The sequence below is a fragment of the Leishmania braziliensis genome (assembly GCF_000002845.2).
Source record: "Leishmania braziliensis MHOM/BR/75/M2904 contig, possible fusion of chromosomes 20 and 34".
NCBI classification, from domain to species: Eukaryota; Euglenozoa; class Kinetoplastea; order Trypanosomatida; family Trypanosomatidae; genus Leishmania; species Leishmania braziliensis.
Window position 1 is genome coordinate 342,442 of NC_017948.1, and position 12,119 is coordinate 354,560.

At 56.8% G+C, this 12,119-nt stretch overlaps 2 protein-coding genes across 2 annotated transcripts; both read left to right on the top strand.

Annotated features, from left to right (window-relative positions):
• Positions 1 to 1,542: 1,542 nt before the first annotated feature.
• Positions 1,543 to 5,511, top strand: LBRM_20_5220 (hypothetical protein, unknown function; the record flags this gene model as incomplete). The annotated part of the gene is made up of 1 exon (XM_003723023.1): positions 1,543 to 5,511. The coding sequence occupies one exon, from the start codon at positions 1,543 to 1,545 to the stop codon at positions 5,509 to 5,511; it is 3,969 nt and encodes a 1,322-aa protein (XP_003723071.1).
• A 5,102-nt stretch (positions 5,512 to 10,613) lies between these two features.
• On the top strand, positions 10,614 to 11,417 carry LBRM_20_5230 (hypothetical protein, unknown function; the record flags this gene model as incomplete). Its single annotated transcript, XM_003723024.1, has 1 exon — positions 10,614 to 11,417. One exon carries the CDS (start codon positions 10,614 to 10,616, stop codon positions 11,415 to 11,417), a length of 804 nt encoding a protein of 267 aa, XP_003723072.1.
• Positions 11,418 to 12,119: the final 702 nt, after the last annotated feature.

Below are 12,119 nucleotides of genomic sequence, written 5' to 3' on the forward strand. Positions count from 1 at the left end.
TGTACAGCCCCCTTTATGTGTAAAGCACTTCATTTCCTTTTTATTCGCCTCTTCGGAGTCTTTCCTTGAGTGTGTATGTGTGTGTGGGTGTGGGGGGATCTCCCTCTCTCACTTTATTTTTTCGTGTGACGCATCTGCTTCGTCTCGAAGTATGTGCAGGTGACAGGCACAGGCGGGTGTGCACCCCCAGGCACCTTTGCCCTGCTGCCCACCCGCTTGTACTGCTCCTTTTGCTGCTTTCTTCTACACTCCTTCCTCGTCCTTCCCTGAAGACGGCGGGGCCGGGACACCCCTCAGCGCGTGGCCTCTCAGGGCCCAGTGCCCCCACTCTCTGTGTGGCGAAGCCAGGCAGCCCCCCTACCCCCTGCCAATGCCGAGCCACGCCTGGCGGTGGCGACCAGCAGAATAAGAGCGGCTGTGAGGCGGCCTGCGGAGCGAGGGGCGGGCAGAGCTTGGGACAAGAGGCCGTACACCGATGACTGAGCCAGCGCACTGCTGCAACGTGCGTGTCCAGCGCTGCTTCGCACGCCGCGATGGGGTCTGTGAGAGGGCTGTGGGGGAGTCGAGTGGTGTTTGACGTCATGTGCTGTACTGCAGAGAGAATGGACGTGTTAAAAGTGAATGCCCCCCCACCGTTACCTCTTTGTGTAGATCAGCACCACGAGCCCCCTAGCAACAACGGTAGGGAGTGAGGGTTAGTTCTTGCGTGCCTAAATGAGGGACAAACGCAGGTGAAGAAGGGAAGATTAAAAGATGGCCATGACGGGATCTTTCCTCCTGCCCCTCCCCCTCCCCTCCCGTCGTTGAACTGTGCCTCTCGCACCCGTTCTCTGCGGGTCTCGCTCTTACTGCTTTGTATCTCTGTCATGTGCACTTGTTCCACCTCCCTTTCTGCCCTATCCCCCCTCCTCTCTTTCTCTCTCGCTCACATGCACGCATAAACTGCCCAATCGACTCCATGCGCCCGCGCACACACACAATAATGATGGACTGACGTTGTTGCTTTTCTGTTGTTGTTTTTTCTTCACTTTGCAAAGTAAAGCTCGTCGTGCTTCTGCTGTGTGGTGCATCTTAGTGATCTCTCCACATTTCTCGTTTGCCTGCTGTCGTTGTGTTTTCTTCTCTTTTCTTGCTCGTTCTCTCTTGCTTCCTTTGGACTTGAGAAAGGCCAACGTCAGATTGTGCGGCCCTTCCTCTGCGCCTACCCACAGACTCGGAGAAAGGGAAGTCGGAGAAGCGCTTCATTCGCCTTGGTGCACACACACACACGTGCGCGTGCGGCGTGTGAAGAGAGTAAGACTTGCTGCTGCCACCCCCTTGCTCGATCACCCAGCCATCCGCACATCCGTATCTCCGAGTGTGGGAGTGTGCGCGAGCCAGCCTCTGCCACTGCAAGCTGCAGCAGACGGGAATTCCCAGGCGCGATAAGCCGGCAGGGAAATCCGCTATTTGTCAATCACAGTGCCACTGTTTGTAGGAAAAGAGATGTACAACGACAGAAGAGGTGATGGGTCTACGTGGCGGCAACAGCAGCAGCAAGGCATGCACCCGTATCGCCAGAACCAATGCGGTGGGGCCCACCCAGACGCGAAGATGATGGCAATGCATCAGCAGCTGCAGCAGTGTCTGTACTATCAACAGCAGCAGACCCAAGGCATGTGGAATCCAGGTGCGCATCAGATGTACTCTGGCGTGAACCCTAGCATGCACAACCCCAACTTTATCTCGCAGCAGTACCGCTACTTTGGCCATGGAGGAGATGGCGTGCGTCAATACCAGCAGCGGCAGCAGCTTGGCCCTGGCAACAATGTGAACCTCACTTCCCCGCAGAGACCAGAGTGGGCGGAGTCGCGCCCTGGCCGAACACCATGCAAGAAGAGCTGGTGGTCACATGTGGTGTCGCAAATCCGCTTTGTCGACAGCCCGCGCGGCATCGACCTTGACGTCGAGGACGAGCATGCAAACGTGCCGGAGGAGCTGAAGCAAATAGGGTCGAAGGCGGCGACGAAGATGGACAAGGAAGCGGAAGCAGCAGCTCCGGGCTTCGTGGGCACCTTCGAGAATCCCAAAGGGTTGGACGAAGTCCCAGGGTTCGCCCCGGCCCCGGTCTTGGTTAGCGGCCCCGCAGCAGCGGCCGGCGGATGGCAGCAGAAGGGCGCAGGTGTTCCCTTCTTGGGCATGGCGAATCCACGTCCGCCGTATGCTCAGCAGCAGCAACAACCAGCACAGGCGCAAGCATCCCCGCGGTCAAGAACGAATGGAGTGCCGCCCCAGCGACAGCAGCAGCTGCAGCGGCACCTCTGCAGGGTCAATCACGACCCTGCCTCCAAGGGTAAAGGCAACAGTCACTCCGCAAATGGCGCTGGGTCGAGAGCGACATCGGAGAGCAGCTTGCCCGAGGCCACTGGCCGCCCTGAAGGGGACCTCTTGGGCGACACCGGCACTATTGAGGGCAAACTCTGCCGACAGGCGGTAGACAATGCCGAGGGAAAGGAGCGTGAGAAGGCGGCCAGGAAACAGCTCCAAAGCGTGCAGCCACGCAGCAAAGACAAGCCTGGCGGTGTGAAAGGGATGCAACCAACCATGCACAAACGTCAGTCTGAGAACGAATCCTCCGCCGGAGGTGCACAGCAGGAGCAGGGGAAGGGGACACCTAAGTCGATAAACTCTCATCACTGCGGGATCGTGGAGCATCAAGGATCACCAAAGCTGTCGCAGGCGGCACCGAAGCCTACGCGCCGCCGCTATCGCCCCCACAATAATTACTTTTACATGAGAAGACCCAATGACGTGAACGGAAATGATGGCAAGGAGAACGGTGGAGACAACTCCGATGAGTACAGTAGTGGCAGCGGCAGCGGTGGCAGTTGCAGTAGCTCCTCGCCCGGCTCTGACAGTGACGACGACGACGACGGCGACAGCGATAGCAGCTACAGCGGTGGCAGCGACACTGACGACGAAGCTGAGTACAGCACGATGCGGCGGAACTCGCAGAGCGGCATTGGTGGTCAAAGCACCTTGGAGTACAGCGCTTTCCACGACGCACTGGGAGCGCACGCGCGAAACTTCATCACCTCTTCAGAAAATCACTCGGCAGGTCGCCACAGCATTGGCGGCCTCCTTGGCCCAGGCGTTGGTGGCCGATTTCTGTACCCGGAAGCGTCGGCATCGAGCGTGCCAGGTGATGGGCTGTTAGTCAGCACACTGGGTCATCCACAGCAAGCAACCATGCCGGATGCGGGCGTCCGCTACAATGTCTTGGGCTCCTTCAGTCTAGCCCGCTGTATGGCACACGCCCTGTCGGCTAATGCCGTTTCCACACCCAGCAACTCAGCCACCATGGCAACAGACTTGGACGACTTGGATAAGCAAGGCTACGAGATTGGCACTCTCACAGTGGCAGACACCGTCCTCAAGCAAGCAAACCAGACGCCACCTGTAGGCACCACTGGAGGGACGCTCTCTCGTCGCACGAGCATACAGCCTAGGACAGCCACAACGCGAACACCCACGAAGAGTACTCCACCGGCGTCCGCCAGAAAAGAGGAAAAGTCACCAACGCGACCCAGACAAGTGGTGGGTGTGCACAAGCCAGTGCCACACCCTTTGGTGGTGCCTGGAACCAGAAGTGGCACTGGCGCCACCAAAGCTGTCTTGAAGACTGCGGAAACGTCATTACCCAAAGTGCGCTCAGGCACAGAACGAGAGCACCTCAAGGGCAGTGATGCGCTCGCTAAGCGCTGTGTGACGAAGCGCGTGTCAAAGGACTCTGACAGCAGCACGGCGGTAAGTCTCAAGTGCAAGGGCGAGAGCACCCTTCCTGTGCCCTCGGATCGTCAGCGCACCGCTTCGGCCACGAAGAACAGGAAGAGCGAAAAAGTGGCGTCGCCGGTCACAAGAGTCGTGTTGGCCACGGCAGCGAAGGAAGCCTCTGCGCACGTCAATACTAACGCAGCGACTACGACCGCGGCGCCAAAAGGCTCCACCGCCACTGTCGCACCCACCACGCTGGCAGAAACCAATCCCCGCCCAGCGCCGCCGCTCCCTCTCATTAGCAGCACGCAGCACGGGTCCAGTGTGCCGACCAACTCCCTGGGGCCTGTGCAAGCACTGAAGTCGCATGGCAATCAAGGTGTGACGCCTCCAAACATCGACAAGGCCAAGGCGGCTGCAACTGTCGTCACAAGTCAGTCATCCGTAGAGTCTCGCCAGCCTTCATCGGAGAAAACCCCTATCGTGGCCCCACACTTCGCAACCGACCAGACACTCCCTACCAACGCTGGCGGTGCGGTGTGGGTGGCGGCCGCTGCTGCTGCCGTGGCGGGCCTTAAGCCTGCAGCGCAACTCTCCCCATCCTCTCTTCACAGGCCAACCGCCTCGCCTTCTCTGGGCGGTCGCGCATCCGTGCGCCCCGCAGCGCGGGCCCCCGCAGTCGCCACACCGCCTTTGCCCACCGCCACTAGCAAGATACCAGCTGACCTGAAGCGCGTCGGAGCAGCAGCAGCGGTCTCCTCTGCGACGCCATCTGACGCCGCTGTGCCGATCATCGACTCAAACGGCAGCCATCCTCACCGAGTGCCAGCACCGCTGCTGGGCCCTGCCACTGCGAGCGCAGCACCCGCACACCATCGACCACAGCCGCAGCGGCCCAAGAACGGCGCATTGAACAAACCTGGCACTGCGAAGAATGCGCGGGGTACGACGGTCAGTGAGGCGGCCGCATCAGAAATGCCGCCAAACAAGAGTGCAGGATCGGCACCTGAGTCATCTGTCACTCCTGGTGCCCCAAAGAAACCCAGCACTGTACTGCTGACCAACCTCACACCTGTAAAACCGACTGTCGCCACCGCGACCGCAACAACTTCATCGGCTGCACGCGGGGCAACGGCCCCTGTAACGGCACGCTCCCCACCTTTGGTAAACGGTACTAGCATTAGCACTGCTACAGTGGAAGGCCTTGCAACACCATCCGGCACAGAGACGCCGCTTACCACGGCCAGCTCCGCAGCCGAGCAGCCACCTGCGAACGGTGTAAGCAAGGCAATTGCTGTGAGCGCCTCTGGGAACTCACTGAAGCACTGCGCCTCGGTGTCTCCTCGAATGGGCAGCAGCGCCCCTGACTCGCTCACAAAGGACAGGTTGCCGCCAGCCATGTCTGTGGCTGCGAGTCACGCCAGCAGCACCCCTTCCAGCCACAGCAACCTGCAGTCGGCCATCAACGGCGATGACGACGGCGGCGTATGGCCGGGAGACCCGTTCAATTACTACGGTTACAGCGAGTCAGACCTCCCTGACTCGAATAATCACTACGCCATAAATTCGTCGCAGCCGAAGTTGCCGGCTGGCAATCACGCCGTGCACAAGTACTCGATGGTAGGAAGTCCACCCGTGTCGCCACTCATCCCCTCTAGTACCGCAGGCAAGGCTGATGTATCCAGCCATATTGGCGCGAGGCGGTGGTTGTCAGGTGACGCCGACGTGTTGGAGGAAATAGGGTACCTATACTACTAGAAGCCATGGTACGAAGAAAGGGCAGGAAAGAGGGCAGCGACGTGGGTAATGCATACCGAGTCATGGTGGAACCAGAGAGGCCGAGGGGCGCACGGCACAGGACCGAAGACAGAGCCTCCGCATGCGTGGCACGGGGTGTGGATGCTTGAAAGGAGATAAGGAGGGAGAAGCGGCTGATGGGCTTTTTCAGTGTTGCCGCTCTCTCTCTCTCTCGGAGCGCCCTTACTGAGTCAGCTGGCCCATCCCCCGGCCCGCCCCTCTCCTTCTTCCTTCGCAGTATTCCCCCTTCACCTGACTGGCCTACATGACGCGCATAGGCATCTCATCACTTCTCTTGGCTCATCCGCCTTTTTATGATGACCAACACGTTTCAATCAGCCTCGGTGCGTCTCGCCGCCTCCCCTCTCCTTTCTCGCCATCACCATCTTCCCATCGCTCACTCCCCTCAGCCCCCACTGCCTCCGTTCAGCTACGCCGACTGATGCTCTTTTCGTTTTCTTTCCCTTTTCTGTTTCTTTGTTAATTGCTTGATGTTGCGACTACGTGTACACATACACACACACACACACACGTGCGTGCTACGCGATGCAGTCGTCGATCTTGCTATAGATGATGATGAGAGACGGTATGTGCCAGTGTGTGTGTGTGTGTGTCTCCCCCTGTGTATCTTTCCCCTCTCCCCACCCCCCTCCACCTTCCCACCTTCTTCTCTCGCAATGCGCCTACTCCCCTTTACTTCCTTTTCTTTTTTTCGCTGTGTGTGCAACTTAGGATGGGTGCGTGTATGGTTGTCGTCGTCTTCGACACGGAGCGGAAGAGAGGAGGGGAGGGGTGAGGCTGCAAGAGGGGAGAAGAGAAAGAGAGCCGAGGAAAGAGGCTCGGTAGGGGTTGTAAAATGAAGGTATGCAGTAAGGTGACATGAAGTCACACAAGACACGGACAGACAAACATGCAGAGTGGGAGAGGGGTGAGTCAGAAAGGGACAAGGAGAACTGGTGCGCCCCTCCCCACACACGCACACACGCAAGGATCTAGTACACACTCTCTTGTCCCCTTACTGCCCCTCTCTCCCTCTTGGCCAGCCCTCTCCACCTCTATCCCCAGAATAAACAAAGCTGAGGTGTGTCCACTACTTTTACCTCACCTCTCTGTGTTTCTGGATGCCGTGTTGACGTGACTCTTTCGCTTCGCAGTCGCTCACTCCTGTTTATGCTGCCGGTGGCTCCCTTGAAGAGGCAGGTGTTTTTTTGCCGCTGTGTTATTGTGGAGGGCGCTGGTGATGGTACTGGGCTCTTGGTGTTGAGGATGTATCTTCCTCCTACCTGAAAAATGCTGTTGCTGCGTATCTGCCTTTATGTGTGCGCACTCTTCTTCCTTCTTATTTTTTTTTTCGCTCAACTGAAGGGGTGTATGCGGATGGGTAAGAGGAGCAGAACAGAGAACAAATCGGTGGCTACAGCACAAGTCGCAGATGCCTACGTGTAAAGATGTGAATTAGGGCACATGTATGTCGTAACTTTATATCTTCTCCTTTCCTTGGGTGTGTGTGTGTGCTATCTCTTCTGCGCCTTTCCTCTCTTGCTTCATCCCTTGCCTTCGTATCCACCCTTCTTCGTTCTTCAACCCTCTTTTCGCTCTTGAGCGCCCACTGCGGGAGCCATGAGAATTGCTATTCCTTCTCCGGAAAGATGGGTGGTTTGCAGAAGACACACGCGCGCAGAGGAAATATAAGCAACTGCGGCGAAGCAGGAGTAGTTTCAGCAGTGTGCCCAATGAGCGTGTCGGTTCTTTTTGTTGTCTGCATATGCATTCAGCAATTGACCCCTTTCATGTATATGTATTCCTCCTCTGTTCTGTGCTTGCTCTGGTATGCTGGTCACCAGCATTGCAAACATGAAGAGAGGCCGTCTTTTCCCTCTTAGATATACGCGCATCCTCAATGCCACGCCCACTTTCTTCCCCGCACGCGTGTGTCTGGGGATGGGTATGTGTCCCACACGTATCCAGACACACTGCTGTAGCGTCCTCCTCCCTCTTCCCCCCGCTGACGTGAACAGGGTCTCTGCTATGTGGGCTTTATCTGACCTTTTTTCCCTCCGTGTGTGTGTGTGGGGGGGGGGGGGGGGGTGCGCGCGCGTGTAGCTGTTTGTGTCTTCCCTATTCGTTCACTGCTTTATCGCTTCACTGTTACGCTCGCTTCTCCTTATCGTTGGCCCCTCCCTCCCTTTCGGCTATGTCTTTCTGGTATTTGTTTTTGCTCGCTGGTGCCATTGATGAAGTACACCTCTCTTGTGCACTTTAACACCGGCGTCTGTCTTGGCGCATGTGTACGTGGACGCCTCTCAGCTGTGGTTTGATATCGATGTCGCTGGGGAAACGCTTTCTCTCCCCCCCCCCCTCCTTTCCTTTTCACTGCTGTTCACTAGCCATCGTGCCCTCTCATTCGGCGTGTGCATGTTCTCCCTCGATCGCTTTTGGGGAGGTATGGTCGACATATGGGTGCGCGTGCGCTCCTCATTTCAGTACTATTTTTTCCCTTTTTTTTGCTACGGTTGATGGCAGCAGCCGCATTCGTTTTTCTCCTCTCTCCTTCATCTGTTGTTCTTCTGCTCGATTTCGCTCTGTCTCTTTGTCGTTTGCCTCACCAGTGTAGGACACACACCTACACACTTGGCGACAGCGCATGGGCCGCCTCTCTTTCTTCTGAACATATATAGGTGGCCTCCAACCGTCGTGTGCACACGCGCGCATGTCTAGTACAAGTTGTTTTAGGCCCACTTGAATGACTGTCTCCAGCACCGCCCACCCACCTTCCTTTCGCGTCCTCGTTGAAAGAAGCTCTTGTGTGAATAATTAAATGTGTATGTACATCAAACATGGAGAGAACGAAAGAGAGAGAAGGGGAAAGGGCTCACGGTTGTCCGTTGCTTACCCTCACTGGCGGTAAACGAGTGAGCGCCTCGTCTCTCCTTCTCTCTCGTCATTCATATATCCATGGCTGAGCTTTTTCTCGTGTGTGGGTGTGTGTATATTTGTGAAACTCACCGTCGCTTCTCTTTGGGCCTTTCATTATGTTATCGTTTTTCTTTCCCTTTGCCTGTCTGTTTCATCCTCTTCCGCTCCTCTCGGTGTTCTCTTCCTTTCATTTTTTGTCCTCCCATTTCGCTCTCCTTCTTGCCTCACCGCCCTAGCATTGAGCCCACTGATGTGTAGGTGGCTGTATGCGTCTTTGCAGCTTCGCGTATACGTATGCCTGGGGTTTTCGCTTTCGTTCTTAGCGCTCCTCGCTATTGTTTCACTCGCTTTACACAACCCCTGATGACGGCGGGGCCGGGACACCACTCAGCGCGTGGCCTCTCAGGGCCCAGTGCCCCACACTCTCTGTGTGGCGAAGCCAGGCAGCCCCCCTACCCCCTGCCAATGCCGAGCCACGCCTGGCGGTGGCGACCAGCAGAATAAGAGCGGCTGTGAGGCGGCCTGCGGAGCGAGGGGCGGGCAGAGCTTGGGACAAGAGGCCGTACACCGATGACTGAGCCGGCGCACTGCTGCAACGTGCGTGTCCAGCGCTGCTTCGCACGCCACGATGGGGTCTGTGAGAGGGCTGTGGGGGAGTCGAGTGGTGTTTGACGTCATGTGCTGTACTGCAGAGAGAATGGACACAGTGTGAATATATACTAATCGGCTTTTCTTTCTCTACTGTGTGTTTTGACTTGCTCAACTGCACAGCTGATCGGCAAGAGAAGCCCGAGAGAAAGGGGTGCGACACGCGAATACATATATAAGCAGAAGCCCCCAGGAGCACACGTGCGCTCTCTCTCTAGGCAAAGGGAAGGAAAAGGGAGCAGCAGCAATACGCTGGAGAGATCCGGCGCTGTGGTCGCCTCATTACTCACTGTCTCTTTCTTTTCATCCCTTTCCTCCTTACTTTCTCTCTGGGGGGGGGGGGGGTCGGTATTGCTCCACCATCGATCTGGCCACCTCATTTCCTCGACACCAACGCAGGCTGGCGGGCCCCTCTCCCATAACAATCAAAAAAAAAAAAGATAGAAAAAAATTAAAGGAATTTGGCGCTGCTTTTCCCACGCCAACACACACACACATATATATATAGAGGTCATACACACACACACATATATATATACGGAGAGACGGAGAGGTCTCACAGAATAACAGCGACGCGGCGTCACTACCGCCCCTCCCCTTCCGTACTTTCTCTCTCTGGTCTTCGCCCCCTCTCGTCGATTCCATAAGATCATAGATCGTGTCCCACTCTCTTTTTGAGCGTGTGTATCTCCCTCTTTCTTGCTCATAGAACTGAGCCTCTCTGGCCCTCCCCCTCCTCCCCCACACCTTCCTATATTCACGCACCCCACGATCCTCCGCCTCCTCTATAGCCACAGCAAAGACACTCTCCTCAACAGTATCGCCATAGTCTCTGCCCTCGCCTATTGATAGAGTTACCCGCTCAGACCCTGTTTGTTCCATTTCTTCCGCCGATATTGTCTTTGTACCCCCACACGCCCGCACTTCCTCACCATCACCGGCATCCCACGAACCGGATCCTCACGGCCTGGCGAACTGCGTCGACACGTAATGAAAACACACCAACAAACCCTCTGTGCATCTTCCCCTTTTCTGCTAGTGCATGGCTGATTTGTGCGGAGGCTCTCATCGTTGCGTCTGTTACTCACTGTTCCCTGTGTGGGGCTGCGTTGCCCTTACATGCATAGGCACTGAGGTCGATCGTGCTAGTAATGTTCGCCATCTTCTCTGCTTGCTTAGCCCCCAACCGACGGTGCGGTTTTTCCCTAGGCACCACCGCTGCCGCTAACGCTGCTGCTGCGTCCCGTCGCAAGGTTAGTGCGGCAAGGGTTCGCTACAAAACTAAACCGACTGGGCGTAGAGGCTCCAGACTAGTGCGAAATATTGGCCGACTCGCGAAGACGCAGCACAAGCTCTGTACTCGTGCGTCGCCGGCGCCGTTGTTAGCGTCGTCTTCAGAGCCTTTCAGAGTCGTTGCGGCGACGGCTAACGGCGCGTCTAGAAAGGCGACGACAACATCCCAGCCTTGCTTCTCGCCTTCGTACGTCATCACGGATGCGATGCCAGTGCGCAGTCGCTTCATGAATCCCCTTGACTTCCTTAGCTCGTCGGAGCCGTTGATGCTCACACCGGAGGAAAAGGCAGAAGAGATGGCGGAGAAGGCGCGAGTGGCTGAGCTGAAAAACGATGCAAAGGCCTTGGCAGCGGCGCTTGCACAAGAGTTGGCCGAGAGAAAAGCTAAAACAGCACCCGCAGTAGTCACAAAACCCCGTCGACCGACAGTGCAAGCACCATCGAGGCCCAGGCGTTATGGAACACAGCAGCAGCATCTTCCCTCCCTCCCTCCACGCTCACCCAAGCTTGCGCCCGTGACGCCCAGACCCCCACGACGCCACAAGGCCTCGGCCAAGTCAGAAAGAGCGCGGGTCAAGACGCTCAAGCGGTGGCGAAAGCCGAAACCCCCACACCGGCCACAGACGCCGGCAGCACAGCGAGCCTTTTCCATTCCTAGAGAACGTAGTCGCTCACCAAAGATGCCCGCCTCCACACAGAGGTCGAGGCGCAAGACACATCAGACACCGCAGCGACAGTCCGGTCGTCAGCCCATGCGACGTACTGCTGCAGCGCGGATACGCGCTGCAGCGGCAGCCGCATCCAGCCGAAGCACCACCTCACACAAGCCGAGAGCTTCAAGAAGTGGAAAGAAGCTCCCGGCCGTCCGACCTCACCGCGCAATGAAAGTCCACGCGTCTGTGGTCATGCGGCCTCGGCCCAAGTCAACTGTGAAGACGTGGCGACTCAAAAAGTCGAAAAAACGTGCCGTCATGAAGGCACGCTGCGGCAAGCGGCAAAAAGCGTATTGAGGACACAAAGGGAGGCCAGAGGGAGGAGGCAGTTTAGGTGATTGACGGTGCACATGGGCATCTGTGTACGTGTTGCTCGTTCTCTCTCTCTCTCTTCCTCTTGATCCCTCCCTCTCCCTCCTCCACACCCTCTCTTCTCTTCGCAGTCCTACCAGCCACTTTAGTGGCATACGTATCGTTTGCTTCCCCTTCTCTTTTGGTTTGATGCCATTATGGGCTGGAGACGTGAGGTGGTGGTGTTGTTGTCTGTGTTGTCTAGAGTGTCGCTCTCGACCACTGCCCTCGCTCCCGCATTGCCCACTCACCCATCCACCGCCTTTGTTGGATTTAACTACAAGAAGAAAAAGGGAGAAACGTTGGAAGAGCTGTGCTGCACCGCTGCAGAGATGCGCGTGGTTTGTGGAACGTGGCCCCCCCCCCTACGCCTTTCCTATTAAGGTGCTTGTTGCCTCTGTAAATACCAAAGCACCAGACAAGATGTATGAGCTGGACTTCAACGATGTCCTAGCATTCTTCGTGCATTCCTACAGTAAATCTGAGCGGTGAGATACGTTGCACTGAGCCACTGAGCACGCATCTTTGACCGCTCCCCACTCTCCGTCGCTTTCCATCGATCTGTCTGCTTCTTCACTTGTACTCCGTCAACGCCCACTCTCACTAGAGCCCCTCACCTCACCCCCACGATCGCCACTCCTCCTCGAT